General features: G+C 35.1%; 1 protein-coding gene across 4 annotated transcripts in view; it reads left to right on the top strand.

Moving 5' to 3' along the window:
• Positions 1-16,561, top strand: part of SLC38A1 (solute carrier family 38 member 1) — a 77,742-nt gene that overhangs the window by 41,250 nt on the left and 19,931 nt on the right. For all 4 annotated transcript variants that reach the window (XM_036761321.1, XM_036761320.1, XM_036761319.1 and 1 more), the window contains 3 exons: positions 13,846-13,904; positions 14,016-14,126; positions 15,870-15,949. In XM_036761321.1, the coding sequence (XP_036617216.1) occupies positions 13,846-13,904; positions 14,016-14,126; positions 15,870-15,949 (250 nt within the window). The remainder of the gene's footprint in view (positions 1-13,845; positions 13,905-14,015; positions 14,127-15,869; positions 15,950-16,561) is intronic.

Here is a 16,561-nt window from a genome sequence, read left to right on the forward strand (position 1 = left end):
CATGACTGCTATAGCAAATTGTTCTCACTATCATTTCTCCTCTCCCTTACTTTCCATATCTTCATATCTACTGTCTCCTTCCCTGCTGCCTATGAATATACCTTATTTTCTTCATCCCTAAAAAAAACCCTCACCTGATATGATCATTCACATTTGTCCTTCCCTTCACAGTTAAATTTCTCAAGAAAATTGCATACAATTGGTGCCTTCATTCCTTTCCTTTTTCTCTGTTCTCTACCCCCTGCAATCTGGTTTCTGATCTTCACAACTGAAAATATCTTCTTTAGAGTTGTAAGTCTCATTTTAATCGCCATATTTAATAGCCTTTTTTAACCCTGATCACTCATGTTATTGTTGAACATTCTTCTTCTGGATATTCTCTCCTCTCTAGATTTTCATAACAGTGCTCTTTCCTGGTTCTCCTTTTGACTATTTGCTGTTTTTTTTCTATTGCATTATAATCTTTAAAATATGTGTTTAACAATTCTGCTTTTCTGAGTTGCTTTGCAAGCTTTTTATGTCCTAGTGTGTGTTCAGTTTTTCTTAAGATGCCATGTACAACTGAGAAATATGCATACTCCTTTCTAATCCTATCCAAGAATCCATAAAAGTTTATCATGCCAAACTCTTTAAAGAATTCTATTCAGGTCCTTCATTTCTTCCCTGTCTTATTTGTCTTATTCTTCCCTGCTACCATATTAACTCTTTATCATAGGACTTTTTGTTTGTGTGTATGTGTATGTGTATATGTGTGTATGTTTGCTCATTCTTGTAGCCTACCTCTAGACTGTGGACTTTATGGTAAGACTGAGCTCTGTGCATTGTGGGCTTCAGACTAGAAGCTAAAACTGAGATCTTGCTCTGCTCCCAGAGTCAGAGCCACATTGCAGCTGCTTCCTCTGAACTTCCTTCTTTCTCAACACACATTGTAGGACCCACAACTATTCCCTGTCCCCAAATCCCACCCCTGGTTTAGTCCCTCATGATCTCAAACCTGGACTATTGCAATAGCCTATTGCAATAGATTAGTCTCTATACCAGAAATCTCTACTTACAGTCATCTGTCAGCTTATTTGCTGCAGACATGAATTTCCTAAGGCTTAAGTCTGATCTTGTCACATTCCTCAGTAAACTCCAGTAGCTCCTTATTACTTCCAGGATCATATATAAGGTCATCTATTTACTTCTAAATCCCTCACTTCCAAATACAAGATACAAAAGAAGCATAAAAAGCCAAACAGGAAAGAGAAACAACAAGGGACTCAATAAGATTAAACTGTTTATATTTCTATATGGGAAAATGATATTTATACTCCTTAAAAATTTTCTCATTATTAAGGTAGTTAGAAGGAGTAGACATAGAAAACAAAGGTGTAGGTTGAATGTGATGATATGTTAAATTAAGGGATGAGAAAGAAGAATGTGCTGGCAGAAGGAGAAAGGGAAAAGTAGAATGGGATAAATCATCTGACACAAAAGAGGCCTGAAAGAGATTTTATAGTGGAGGGGGGAATGAGAGAAGCAGGGAGAGGAGCACATGAACCTTACTCTCATCAGAACTGACTCAAAAGGGAACAACATACACACCCAGTTGGGTGTAGAAATCCATCTTATAATACAGGAAAATTGGAACAAAGAGTATCAGAGAAAGGCAAGGGAGCTGATAGAAGGGAGAGCAATGTGGGGGAGGTAAATGTCAGAAGCAAAACACTTCTGAGAATGGACAGGGTAAAAGGAGAGAGAGAGTAGGATAAACAGGAAGGAAATAGGATGGAGGGAAATACATAGTTAATAATCATTACTTGTGAAAAAAAATTGTTACAGTGCATTTCGTTGATAAAGACTTCATTTCTCAAACATAGAAATTGATTCGAGTTTATAGAAATGAGTCATTCTTCCATTGACAAATGGTCAAAAGATATGAACAGTTGGGTTTCAAAGTAATCAAAGCTACCTATAGTCATATGAAAAAAATGCTCTAAATCACTATTGATGAGAGAAATGCAAATTAAAACAACTCTGAGCTATTACCTCACAGCTGTCAGGTTGACTAATAGGACAGAAAAGGAAAATCACAGATGTTGGAGGGGATGTGGGAAAATTAAAACACTAATGTACTATTGCTGAAATTGTATACTGATTCCACCATTCTGGAGAATGATTTGTAACTATGCCCACGAATCTATAAAACCAAGCATACTCTTTAACCAAGCAATTCCACTACTACTAGGTCTGTATCCCAAAGAGAGAAAAACAAAAAAGAAAAGGACCTATGCATACAAAAAATATTTACAACAGTTCTTTCAGTGTTGGCAAAGAATTGGAAATTGAGGGAATGTTTTTTGATTGGAGAATGGCTGAACAAGTTGTTCTATATGATTGTCTTGAAATACTATTATGCTTTAAGAAATGATGAGCGGGATGCTTTCAGAAAAACATGGAAAGATGTATGTGAATTGATGCAAAATAAAATGAGCAGAACCGGGAGAACATTGTACACAGTAACAGCAGTATTATATGATGATCTACTTAGCTATTCTCAACAATACAATGACCCAAAACAGTTCTGTAAGACTTATCATGAAAGGTGCTATCACCAGAGAAAGAACTGGTAGAGCCCAAATGCAAATCAGAGATGCTTTTTCTTTATTTTCCTTATTTTTTTCTGTTTTCTTTCACAGAATGACATACATGGAAATGTGTTTTGCATGACTGCACATGTGTAACCTACGTCAAAATTGCTTGCCCTCTCAATGGAGAGGGTGGGGGAGGGGCACAGGAGAGAATCTGGAACTCAAAATGTGAAAAAGTGAATGTTAAAATTGTTTTTCCATGTAAATGGGAAAATAAAATATTGAATAAAAAAGAAGTATTGATGCTTATACTTAGGTGCATTATCCACTACACCACCTAGCTGCATCTACCCTTTTTTGTCAAATACTTTCTATAGTATTGGAAATAACTTTTCTTTAAATTTTTTTAGAATTCACTGGTGAATCCATCTGGTCATGGGGATTTGTTTTCATAAGGAGTTCATTTATCACTTGTACAATTACTTTTTTTAAGATAGCTTTTTAATTTTTTATTTTTTTTATTCCTCACTCTTTTTTTAATATTTTTTAATTTTAATTATTTTCTCTTAACAATTATTTTATTATTTAATATTTTAGTTTTCAACATTGATTTCAACAAGATTTTGAGTTACAAATTTTCTCCCCATTTCTACCCTCCCCCCACTCCAAGATGGCATATATTCTGATTGCCCCATTCCCCAGTCAGCCGTCCCTTCTGTCACCCCACTCCCCCCCCCATTCCCTTTCCCCTTACTTTCTTGTGCAGCAGGATAGATTTCTATGCCCCATTCCCTATATATCTTATTTCTCAGTTGCATGCAAAACAACTTTTTTTTGAGCATCTGCTTTTAAAACTTTGAGTTCCAAATTCTTTTTCCTCTTCCCTTCTCACCCACCCTCCCTAAGAAGGCAAGCAATTCAACATAGATCACACATGTACCATAATACTTCTATACCATATACCATACCATAATACCACACACTTCCATAATACTCCTCTTGTGAAAGACTAACTACATTTCCCTCCATCCTATCCTGTCCCCCTTTATTCAAATTTCTCCCTTGACCCTGTCCCCTCTCAAAAGAGTTTCCTTCTGATTACCTCCTCCCCCTATCTGCCCTCCCTTCTATCATGCCCCCCTTTTTATCCCCTTCCCCCTACTTTCCTGTGGGGTAAGATACCTGATTGAGTGTGTATTTTATTCCCTCCTCAAGCCAAATCCAGTGAGAGCAAGATTCACTCATTCCCCCTCACCTGCCCCCTCTTCCCCTCCAACAGAACTGCTCCTTCTTGCCACCTTTATGTGAGATAACCCACCCCACTCCATCTCTCCCCCTCTCCCTCTCTCAATATATTCCTCTCTCATCCCTCAATTTTATTTTACTTTTTTAGATATAACCCCTTCATATTCAACTCACCCTGTGCCCCCTGTCTATATATACATATATGTATATATATATGTATTTATATATGTATATATGTGTGTGTGTGTGTGTGTGTATGTATGCCCCCTTCAACTACTCTAATACTGAGAAAGGTCTCATGAACTGCACACATCACCTTTCTATGTAGGGATATAAACAAAACGGTTCAACTTTAGTAAGTCCCCTATGATTTCTCCCTTCTGTCTACCATTTCACACTTCTCTTGATTCTTGAGTTTGACTTCTTTAAATAACCATCCCATCATATTCAACTCACACCCATGCCTACTGTCTGTGTCTACTCCTAACTGCCCTAATAATGAGAAAGTTCTTAATAGTCACAAGTATCATTTTCTTGTGTAGGAATTTAAACAGCTTACCCTTGTTAAATCCCTTATGATTTCTCTTACCTGTTTACCTTTTTATGTTCTTTTGAGTCTCGCATTTGAAAGTCAAATTTTCTATTCAGCTCTCGTCTTTTCATCAAGAATGCTTAAAAGTCCTCAATTTCATTTAATATCCATTTTTCACCCTGAAGGATTATACTCAGTTTTATTGGGTAGGTGATTCTTGATTGCAATCCTAGCTCCTTTGCCCTCCAGAATATAGTATTCCAAGCCCTCTGGTCCCTTAATGTAAAAACTGCTAAATCTTGTGTTATCTTGACTATGACTCCACGATGTTTGGCTTGTTTCTTTCTGGCTGCTTGCAATATTTTCTCCTTGACCTGAGAACTCTGGAATTTGGCTATAATATTCCTGGGAGTTTTATCCCAAAATGAAAACTCCCAGGAATATTATAGCCAAATTCCAGAGGTGATTGGTGGATTCTTTTCATTTCTAGTTTACCATCTGGTTTGGGAGTATCAGGACAGTTTTCCTTGATAAGTTTTTGAAAGACAATGTGTAGGCTTTTTTTTTTTGATCATGGCTTTCAGGTAGTCCAATAATTCTTAAATTATCTCTCCTGGATCTATTTTCCAGATCAGTTGTTTTTCCAATGAGATATTTCATATTGTCTTCTTTTTTATCCTTTTGATTTTGTTTTATTGTTTCTTGATATCTCAAAAAGTCGTTAGCTTCCACTTGCTCAATTCAGATTCTTGAGGAATTATTTTCTGCAATGAGTTTTTGTACCTACTTTTCTGTTTGTCCAATTCTGCTTTTTAAGGAATAACTTTTGTATGTCTTTTTTCCATTCATACAGTTTTGCTTTTGAAGGCATTCTTCTCCTTATTGTATTTTTGTGCCTCTTTTACCACGTAGCCTATTCTGCTTTTAAAGGTATTGTTTTCTTCAGTACATTTTGTGCCTACTTTACCAAGCTGTTGACTCTTTTTTCATGATTTACGGGCATAAATCCAACCTATTCACAGCATGTATTTTTTGTGATGTATTGCTGAAGTCTCCTTGCCAGTATTTTATTTGAAATTTTTATATGAAGTTCTCTTAGGCCTAGTAGTCCACAGTTCTCTCTGATTTCAGTAATAAGACTATTTTTAAATCATAGAGAAACTTTGGTTTGACCCCTTGTTTATATTATAAAAAGCAGGAAACCTTTTTTTTAGAAAGCAGATTATATAATATTGGAATTAATTGTTCTTTGAATTTTGATAGAACTTGCTTGCAAATAGATCTGGTCCTCAGGTTTTTTTCCTTTGGGTATTCATTTACTTTTTCAATTTCTTTTTCTGAAATTAGATTATTTAAATCCAATGTCCTGTCCTGTTTATTTTGGATATTTTATATTTTTATAAATACTCTCATATTTTATTCAAGTTATTGGTTTTATTGGCATATAATTGAGAAAAATTGCTTCTAATAATTTCCTTTATTTCTTCATTTTTACTAAATACTTCATTTTTGATACTAGTAAACATGGTTTTCACCTTTCCAGTTAAACATAAATTAGCTAATGCTTTATCAATTTTATTAGTTTTTTTTAATAAAAATAGCTCCTGGTGTTATTGACTATTTAATTAATTGGGTTTCTTGTTTTCAAGATTCTAAATCTGTTGAGTTTCAGAATTTTTCTTTTAATGTTGTTTTCTAATATTTTTTAGCTTTGTTCTCAATTTGTCGGTCTATTCTTTCTCTCTTTTTTTGATCAAAGTGTTTAGAGATCTGATTTTTCCCCCAAGGTCTACTTTGGCTTTATCCCAAAAAATTTAGCATGTTTTTTTATTGTTGTCATTATCTTTAGTGAAATTATTGAGTGTTTCTATTTTTTCTTGATTCACCAATTATTCAGAATCCAATTAAACCATAGCCCTTTCTTCAATGACTATTATTTTAATATAATTTTATTTCATTGTAGTCAATAAAGAATGTGTACTATGTTTCCGCTTTTCATCATAGGTTTGTGAGTCAATTTTTGTAAATGTTCCATGGATAGTTGAGAAATAGGTGCACTCCTTTTTTTTCCATTCAGTAATCACCACAAGTTTGTCAGAGTCTCTTCAGGTTGTTAAATTCTTTCTCCTTTTTTGGTTTAGATTTCTCTAGGAATGTAAGGGATACATTGTGGTCCTCCATTATTACAGTTTATTGTCTATTTCTCATTAAACTTTTCCATTAAATATTTAGATGTTTTAACATTTGATGCATACATGGTTAGCACTGATATTAATTCATTGCTTTTCAGTAAAATTTAGTTTCTCTGTTTATTTTTTAATTGAATCCACTTTTGCTGTTGCCATGACTGAGATCACTTCCCCAGCCATTTTGAGTTCAGCTAAAGCATAATAGATTTTATTACAGCTCCTTATTTTTGTTCTTTCTGAATTTATATGTTTTTAATGTGTTTCATGTAAATAACATATTGATGAATTCCATTTTCTAATCCATTCTGCTTTATTTTATGAGTGAGTTTATCACACAAAATGGCACAAAGGGAATGTACTTCCCTTCATCCTTTTCTCTTGTACTTTGTCTTATCTTTATTTTTTGCTATCTCTTCACAAGAAAATGGTTGTGTGAGGTACACTGTGTTCAGTAACAGTGCTCTCTGCTTGACTCAATCTGCATCTTTCCTTCCTTTCTTTCCCTTTACCAGAGCCTAATCACAGGTTCTTAACCTTTATTTCTTTCCTTTTAAATCCCTCTGTTCAAACCACCCTTCTAGTGATAGAGTTTGCTTTGATTCAGTTGCCTTGAAACTATCCCCACTTTTATTCCTCACTCTCCTCCCTCCATTTTCTCTTTTCCCCTGTTGAATGAGAAGCTTTCTGCTGCACAACTCTGTGTGTCACTTCTACCTTTCTTTGACCAGTTCAGATGAAAGTGAAGTTCAGATGTGGCCCATTCCTCCTTTTCTGATCATCCTTACTTGCATAGGCTTAAGTAACCCGATTATCATAGATATTTTCTTCCACCCTTCCTCCCCATTTCTTCTTTAGTGTATTCTTCTTTCCTCTTATTTAAAGATCATCAAAACATACCAAAACTACTCTTGGGCCTTCTGTCTTACTTAACTGTCTATGAGGACTCTGAGGGGACAAATAATTCATTCTATTAGAATGTAAGTACTAAATATGTAATGTAACTATTAAAATGTAAACCCTAATTCCTTGTTTAGTTTTTTCCAATTACTTACTTGTATTTGCCTTTTTATATTTCTCTTTGCTCTTGTAATTCTTTGTATTTGAAAGTTCTTACTCAGCTATGGTCTTTTCATCAGGAATGCTTGGACTTCTATTTCATCAAAAGTCCACCCCCCCCCCATAGGATTATATTTACTTTTGCTAGGTAAGATTTTCTTGGTTGTGAACCCATATCTTTTGCCTTTTGGAATATCATATTCCAAGCGCTTCACTCCTTTTTATTAAATCTTCTGATACTCAATAGCTCCTCAGTGCTTGAACTCTTTTTATCTGATTATAGTGTTTCTTCTTTAGTTGATCTTTTTTTAAATTTCTGGGTCTGATGTTTCTTATATGAGATGCCTTTTATATTCTCCTTTTTTCAGTCTTTTGACTTTGTTTTAATATTTCTCATTTGGCTGACTCACTGACTTTTCTCATGAAGTCATTATAGTCTCTTGCTTGGGTAAGGTTTTATGTCTCTTGTACTATTATATTAATTTTTCTTCTGTGACTTTCCTCTAAAGTTTATTTTATCATTTATTTTATTTCCCCCAGTTTTTCTAGTTGTAAATTTCCAGCTGTTTATTGAGAGAGATTTTAGAAGAGAGAAGGAGCGTTCTTTACAAAAGTGATCAATATTAACCAACTGTCATTGACCAAAAGCAAAAGAGACAAAGATAGGCAGACATTTCGCACTCTCCCCACTCTACCTTCCTCCCACCCCCTGCTGCTTCGACTAGAGTATGGAATGAAAGACCTTGAGCATATCCTAAGTTTGATAACAATTGCTAAGGGCATAATTGGCAGAGGGGTAGATCCTTGTCTAGAAGAGAGGCTAAGTGCTTGTCATTGCTCTCAGAGGCAGTGAGAAGAGCATCACATAATGAGCAGTTGTGGTTTGCAGCTCCTGAGAGGGGCTGAGGTATTCTATTCTGATTTCTTTTTTTATCTCTTTTTATTTTAGACTTAAATACTAAAACTTAAATATATAATGAGAAAAGAAAAAGAAACATAAGCTTAAATATTAAAACTTAAACCTAAAATAAGAAAAGAAAAAAACATGTCACGCACAGCAGAGCATAAGAGAGGATTCAAAATATATAGCAATAAATTTCCATTTCAGTAAATCTTTTCATAATCTTCTTGTTTTTATTGGATTTTTTTCTTTTTTTTAGTTTTTCCTCAACCTCTCTCATTTGATTTTTAAAGTTTTTTTTAAGTTCTTCTATGAATTCTTTTTGGTCAGGTGGCCAGTTGACATTACTCTTTGGGATAGAAGAGGGTTTCTTTGCTTCAGTAACCTCCTCTGAAGATGAACCATGGTCTTCTCTATTCCCATGGCTGGATTCTTTCTCCTTTGCCTGTCCATCTTTTGTGGGTTTTTAGTAATAGATTAGTTTTTGTAATCACCTCTAGTCCTGGGATATGGTGGGTGCCTCTGACTTAAGATCCTCCTTCAGTTCTCTCCTCTGACCTTGAACCCAAATCAAGACCTCCAGTCTCCTGTAAGTGCGCATAGTCAGTGGCATCCTGCCCCACTGCTTCTGCACTCACCAGGTGTTAGCTGGTTCCTTCTCACCCTAGTCTACATCTCCACAGCACAGTTGGGTCTGGTGTTCCTGGTCAGCAGGGGTTCCCTCAGTCTTCCCCAGCTTAGACACTTAACTCCCTTCACTGTCCTCAGGGGTAAAAGTTCCTTTAGCTGGGGCTAAGGTTGCCTCCCAAACCAGCTAACCCCAGGTCTTCCTGCTTGCTGTTTAAGTGGATTTATGACCTAGCCTGGAGGTATTTACTCTTCTCAGGGACCAAACTTCATCCTGGGACTTTTCTTCAGATTTTCTCCAATTGTCCCAGGAGGACCCCTGTTCTGCCCCTACTTTTGTTTATTTTTACCACTCTATATTCTACCTGAGGTGCTATTTCATCTCTTTTGTGGGAAAAAAATCTTGAGAGCTTGCAATTTTCTGACCTACTCTGACCTCCATCTTCCCAGAATCCTCTCCATTCTACTTTCATTTCACATATCACTCAGATATTTGCAGGCAAATTCAGGCAGCACAAAATGTGTGCAGTAAATGTCTGAGCTGTAGTATTTAAGATTCATCTTCTCAGATTGTGTTTGTGTGGAATTCTGTACTATTCTCAAAACTGGCTGCAAAGTATAAACCTAGTTCAACTTCTGGGTTACATGAGGATGGTTCTACAACAGGGAACAGAGACTTGCGAAACTATTTCACCTTCTTGATGAGGTTCAGGTTCAGCCACTGGCAATCACTCTGATAGTTGAGGATGCAGTCTCCTTTTAGTGATGCTTTCATCAACTAGTAATAATACTTTTTAGACAAGTTTCTTGTTTAAACCAAGACCTATAGGGTTCCAAAGATAACATCAAAGTCATCGTGGTTCTGCTGCATGAAATTCAAGCTGCTTTGCACATACAAGGTCAGCTTTGGACTATAGTAACCCACTACCATGCATGACATTTTTTAGAGACCTAGATCAGTAAATCATCCAGTCAACAAGCATTTATTAAGCACTTATTATGTTCCAGGCATTGTGCAAAATACTAGGAATGCAAGCAGAAAGAAAGTACCATCTCCCAAGAAAGTTACATTGTAATGTATTATTTTTAAAAAAGTAACTGAAATTTAAGGAGAGATTGGGGCAGGGTTGGGAAAATAAAGGTGAGGGGACATGGTGAAGGGACATGGTAGAGAAAGTTGAAGTGCAGTCTAGAGAAGAATGAAGTTATTCTGGTACCTGGGCACCTTCCTTAAATGAAAGTTCTGGGAAGCAATTAATCCAGGTAACAAGCCTTTGGAGCTTGGATTTGAACCCAGGTCTACTGACTCAAAATCTAGAATAACCTGAACTATTTGATCCTAGCATAATTAAGAATTTATCTTTCCATTTATATTATATAATCTCTGGGTTGAAAGGGGCTTCAAAAACAATCTGGTTCAAACCATTAACAAAATTTTCCTAAGGAACACAATGCACAGGAGAATCAACCAGTCTTTGTTTGAATTGCCCTCTTCACCTCTGTGAACCTTAGCTTAAAATAAATCAGGAAGGATTCCTGCTCCCACAACATCCTTATCAATCTAATACTGCTCTGTGACTCCACTGAAGGTAGGAGTTATTTTTTACCTTCTTTTTGTCCCCAGTATAGAAGCTCGGCTCATAGAAAGCACTTGACTGACTTAATGACTGACAAAGAAACATCATCTGCTTAAAAGTTGTTACATTCACTAAATGTTATGACCCATTTAAAAATTTTCATATTGTATAACTTTCATTTGTTGTTCAGTCATTCAATCATGTCCAACTCTTTGTGACCCCATGGACCATAGTACAACCTCCACTATCTCCTGAAGTCTGTTCAAGTTCATGTTCATTGCTTCCATGACACTTATCTATCCATCTCACTCTATACCTCCCACTTCTCCTTTTGCTTTCAATCTTTCCCAACACCAGGGGCTTTTCCAATGAGTTCTCTCTTCTCATTGTGTGGCCAAAGTATTTAAGTTTCAACTTCAGTATTTGTCCTTCCAGTGAACAGTCTGAATTAATTTCTTTAAGTATTGACTGATTTGATCTCCTTGCTGTCCAAGGGACTCTCAAAAGTCTTCTCCAGCACCACAATGTGAAACCATCAATTATGCAATGCTCAGCTTTCTTCAGAGTCTAGCTCTCACAACCATACATTGCTACTGGAAAAACCATAGCTTTGCCTATATGGACCTTTGTTGACAAGATAGTGTCTCTGCTTTTTAGCTTGTTGTCCAGATTTGCCATAGCCTGCCTTCCAAGAAGCAAATGTCATTTAAGTTCATGACTGCAATAGCCATCTGCAGTGATCTTTGTGCCCAAGAATACAAAATCTAATATTGCTTCCATTTTTCCTCCTTCTATTTGCCAGAAAATGATGGGACCAGTTGCCAGGAGGTTAGTTTTTTGTTTTGCCTTTATGTTTAAGCTTCAAACTTGCTCATACAATTTTCTCTTTCACCCTCATCAAGAGGCTTCTTAATTTCTCTTCACTTTCTGCCATCAGACTGGCACATCATCTGCATATCTGAGATTGTTGATATTTCTCCTGGCAACCTTAATTCTGGCTTTTAATTCATTCAGCCTTCCATTTCACATGAGGTACTCTGCATCTAAGTTGTATAAGTAAGGTGACACTATATAATCTTGTCATACCCCTTTTCCAACCACAAATCAATCATTTATTCCATGTTCAGTTCTAACCATTGCTTCTTGGCCCACATGTAGATTTCTCAGGAGACAAATTATATGATCTGGTACTCCCATCTCTTTGAGGATTTGCCTCTTTTTATTGTGATCCACACCATCAAAGGCTTTAGCATAGTCAATGAAGTAGATGCTTGTTTTTTTCTATAACTCCCTTACTTTCTCCATAATCTAGCAAAGGTTGGCAATTTGGTCTCTACTTTGTCTGCTTCTTCTAAAACCAGTCTGCTCTTCTGGTAATTGTCCGTTCACATATTATTGAAGCCTATCTTGTAGAATCTTAAGCATAACCTTGCTGGCACGTGAAATAAGGAGCATTCTCTGGCATTGTCCTTCTATAGGATTGGGACGTCAACTGATCTTTTCAAATACGATTTTCCAAATGTGCTGACATATTGAATGCAGCACTTTAATAGCATCATTGTTTATGATTTTAAATAGCTCATCTAGAATTCTGTCACCTCCACTAGCCTTATTGTTGACAATATTTCCTAAAACCCAAATGCCTTCATTTTCCAGGATATCTGGCTCTAGATTGTTAACCACACCATCATGGTTTACTGGTAATGTTAAGATCTTTCTTGTATAGTCCTTCTATTTATTCTTGTCACCTCTTCTTAATCTCTTCTACTTCTGTTAAGTCCCTACCAATTTTGTCTTTTATCATGTCCATTTTTGCACAAAATGTTCCCTTGATATCTCTTATTTTCCTGAAGAGATCTCTTGTGTTTCCCCATTCTATAGTTTTCTTTTATTTGTTTGCATTGTTCATTTAAGAAAGCAAATGTTTTCATTTAATTTAATAATTTTTTGTGAAAGCAGAAAAGGTTTTGTAACATTACTAGGCTAAATGAAAATATTTTAAATATATTTTTAATTTTCATTTCATCCTTGTGAAATGTTTTTAATGCTGATATAGTAATACATACATATAATTTGTGTATATGTAATTGACATAAACAAATATTAAATACGCATACTCAAAACATTTTTACTGGCACAGTCAAAAATGTTTGGAGACTGCTGCTTTAATCAATGAATTAAATTCAATAAAATATTATCATGTCAATGGAATCAGAGTATAAATAATTCCTAAGTCATTTTGATTTTATCTTGGAATGTGTTGTATTATTTATATTTAAATATAGATATCCAATGTTTTGGGAACTCACAAATCATGTAATAAATCCACACTGATTTAGGAAGAATTGCAAAACCATCTTGTCAATAGACCATCATTTAATTTTTTGAATTCTGGACTATCTGTCCAAAGTTGCTGATAATTTTCATGACTTACCAAGAAATGTTTCCCATATCTATTATGTCAAAATATCTTCAAGAATTTAAAACTTAATGCTGCCCAGGTCTCCAATCCTCAGGTTTCTTTTTTATGCATTTATGTATTTATGCATTTTATGCATATATTTGGGGCCAGGGGACCAGCAGAGGAGATTTTTCTCCCTGAAGTTTGAGGAAGTGAAGTGACTTTTAAATGATAACTGATAATGCTTTTTGATAGGTGAAACTTCTGTCAAAAGAAAAAATGTCTAGAAATACCCAGACAGTCTACTGGGATCAGGTTGGTCCCTAACAATTTACTCTTTCTCTTTGAATGTAACTCAGATTGGCAAAGAAGTGTTTAACAAAAATTTCTTGGATGGATTGATCTGAACATAGAACTTCAACTGCAAGACAAACAGCTGAGATCTCTGGCCCAGTCTTTCAGGATTTTCTTTCTCATGTAGGTTTGGAAATCTATGCTGCTTAGTGTAGAGCAAGAAGAGGATTCATTATAAACTAATATTTTAGTGTTCAAGATTAGTGTCTTAATTTCTGCTAAATAAGGTAGTATTGTCAAATAATATATTTCGTAGTTCCTGTGGTTATTTGACAGACGTGTAATGTTAGAACTTCAGCTGAATTTTGGAACTTCTGAGCTAAAAGGAGCATGAAGAAACATGAGAAATGACATGATGACTAGTAATTTTTAAATTATTGTTTCATTTAGGGATCCTTGGATATACCAGTGGATTTTCCTTGTCTTGCATGGTTTTCTTTCTCATAGTGGTAAGTTTGGTCAAAAGAGTTGGATTGAAGTTTCCATGACAGTTCCATTTAACAACTATTCTTGCTTTGCAACATAGAATCTACCATATTTCTTGTTTCATGTAATTGAAGATTATCTATGAGAAATTTCACATTCCTTGCCCCATGGAAAAGACAGCAACAGTTTCTAATGCAACAATTGAGAAAATGTGTACACCAAAATACTTTGTACTCAACTTTAAGGTATGGTTTTTAAAATAAAATTTATTTCTCATTAATTATTATTAACATTATTAATCAACTCCTTGTAAAATTGTATGGAGGTATGGGCAGTTCCTTTTCCTCTCTTTCTTCCAAGTGCCTAGGTTAATGGAGAAAGGCTACTGGAACAATTCAGTGTGTGATGGTGAGAATAATTGTTCTGGTGTTAAAAGATTTATTCTTAAATCTAAATGGTGACATTAGTGGATGGACAAGTTGCTTGATCTCTCTGAAGCTGTTTCATCATCTATAAAATGGGGATAATAATTTCTGAATTACCAACCTCACAAAGCTATTGCAAGGAAAGTGGTGTGCAAACTTTGAGTACCATCTAATGAGTGGTTATTACTAAAGGATTTCCAACCTAAAAACTACAAAGTCGATTACATCAGAGTGAAGGATAAGTAGGTGTGGCATTCAGATGGTGCTCAATGAAATCATCAGAGCTAACACAGATGAAGCATTTTGGTGTTGTGTAGTAAGGACCCTGAACAGCAGCATTTTGACAATAAATGCCATGAGAATAATGACAGATGACCAGCTTCCATGTTGTGGCATTTTGTTTTAAAAAGCACTTACTGTCTTTTGTTTCCATATATCTCTCCATGATCCCCTACCCAGTGTTTCTTAATCCAAATCTAGCCATCCCTTGCAATAAAGAATAAAAAGAAAGAGAAAAAAGGCAATTCAGTAAATGTAATCAACAAACCAATTGAGTCAAACAATACATGCAATGTCCCACAGCCATTAAAATTGTACAGTGTTTACTTTCTTTCTTCTTTCTTCTCTCTTTCCCTTCTTTTTGTGTTATTTTCATTCACATTGTAATTGTTTTGTGTACTGCTTTTTGGGTCACTTGACATTAGTTCATGTAAGTCTTCATTTACTTTTCTGAATTAATTCTTCATGTTTTCGTTTCTTATGTGTGCCCTTTTTATCCCCTAAGCCCCCAGAACTGGTGTCTCTACACTCTTATTTTAAATTATCCATGATTTGGTGTCTACTTCTCATTCAAGTTACGACTCTTTAGGGTGTCTGAATTTCATCAACCAATAAGCTATTCAATATGAAACTCAGTTTGACTAATTTTTTCATCGAATTGATTTGTTGCTTCTATGAATTAGCCAAATCTACAAATTGTTTTGGTGGTGTATAGACACAGCTTTTATTTCCTCTTTCGTAACCAGAAAGTGGGTTCCAAACAGAATTCTTCAAAATATCTTTTGTTAAATGCTGAAGGTCCTTTTTTTTAAGCAGAAAAGTAGACTGAGAAATCTTGAGTTTTTATTCAGTGAAATGCAACATGGTCAAAAACTGAAAAAAGATAATAGGAAAATAGCTAGAAGACATAAAAGGAATGAAAGAATGTCATTTCTTGAAATGTTTTATTCTAAAAACTTCTTCTAGTTACTATATATGTTTTTCATATAGATGTTAGTGTTAAAATAGTACAAGGTAAAATCTATGTACATATTTGTACACGCATATACATACGCACAACAACTACCTTTCACTATTTTAACTTCAAAGTCTATATGAAAAATACTTCATGATAGATTAACTTTCCTGAAAGAGATACTGCTGTTAAGTAGATCAAATACTTCCTAACAGTAACTTAAGAGCCTTGCAAAGGTTAAGAGAGAAAATGAGAACTCCAGAAAGTCAGTGCTAAATAATTTGTGTGGAAAGTGACTTTTCCTAATACATCAATTTCTTTTCTCTCAGAGTGTTTATGCTTTACCCACTATTGCATTTGCATATGTGTGCCATCAAGCAGTCCTTCCAGTTTACAGAGATCTTAAAGAGTAAGACATGTAATTTAATTTTTATGGCTAAATAGTTTGCCTATGAAATACAATTTCTTTGTAGTCCTACTTCCCCTTACTGCTGTTTCAGTGAAATGTGAAAATGGGAATAATAAAAAAATCTGTAGCATCCATGAGTTGAGGCTATATGAAAAATCTGAAGTGTGTAGGTCATAGGTTTTTTGTTTTTGTTTTAATTATATTGATTTTGGAGCATTAACCTCCTTGTATTGCTAGACATCAAGGAGTTCTACCAGACACTGAGTGGTCATTGTCAAGGATCTTGTTTTAAACATTCATCTAGTAGGTAAGGAGATAGTAGGGATAGTAGGTAAGGACCTTGAACAGCAGCATTTTGACAATAAATCCCATGAGAATAATGACAGATGACCAGTTTCCGTGTTGTGGCATTTTGTTTTAAAAAGCACTTACTGTCTTTTGTTTCCATATATCTCTCCATGATCCCCTACCCAGTGTCCCTACCAATGCTAAGGGGCTGTGATTCTAAGTTACTCATATTTGTATCATAAGTCTACAGAGGTATTTATTAAACTTAATCTCTGGATATGCTAATATAATTAGAGCTGTTTACCATTACTTTCCCAACCAAAC

Source organism: Trichosurus vulpecula, chromosome 5 (genome assembly GCF_011100635.1).
Source record: "Trichosurus vulpecula isolate mTriVul1 chromosome 5, mTriVul1.pri, whole genome shotgun sequence".
NCBI classification, from domain to species: Eukaryota; Metazoa; Chordata; class Mammalia; order Diprotodontia; family Phalangeridae; genus Trichosurus; species Trichosurus vulpecula.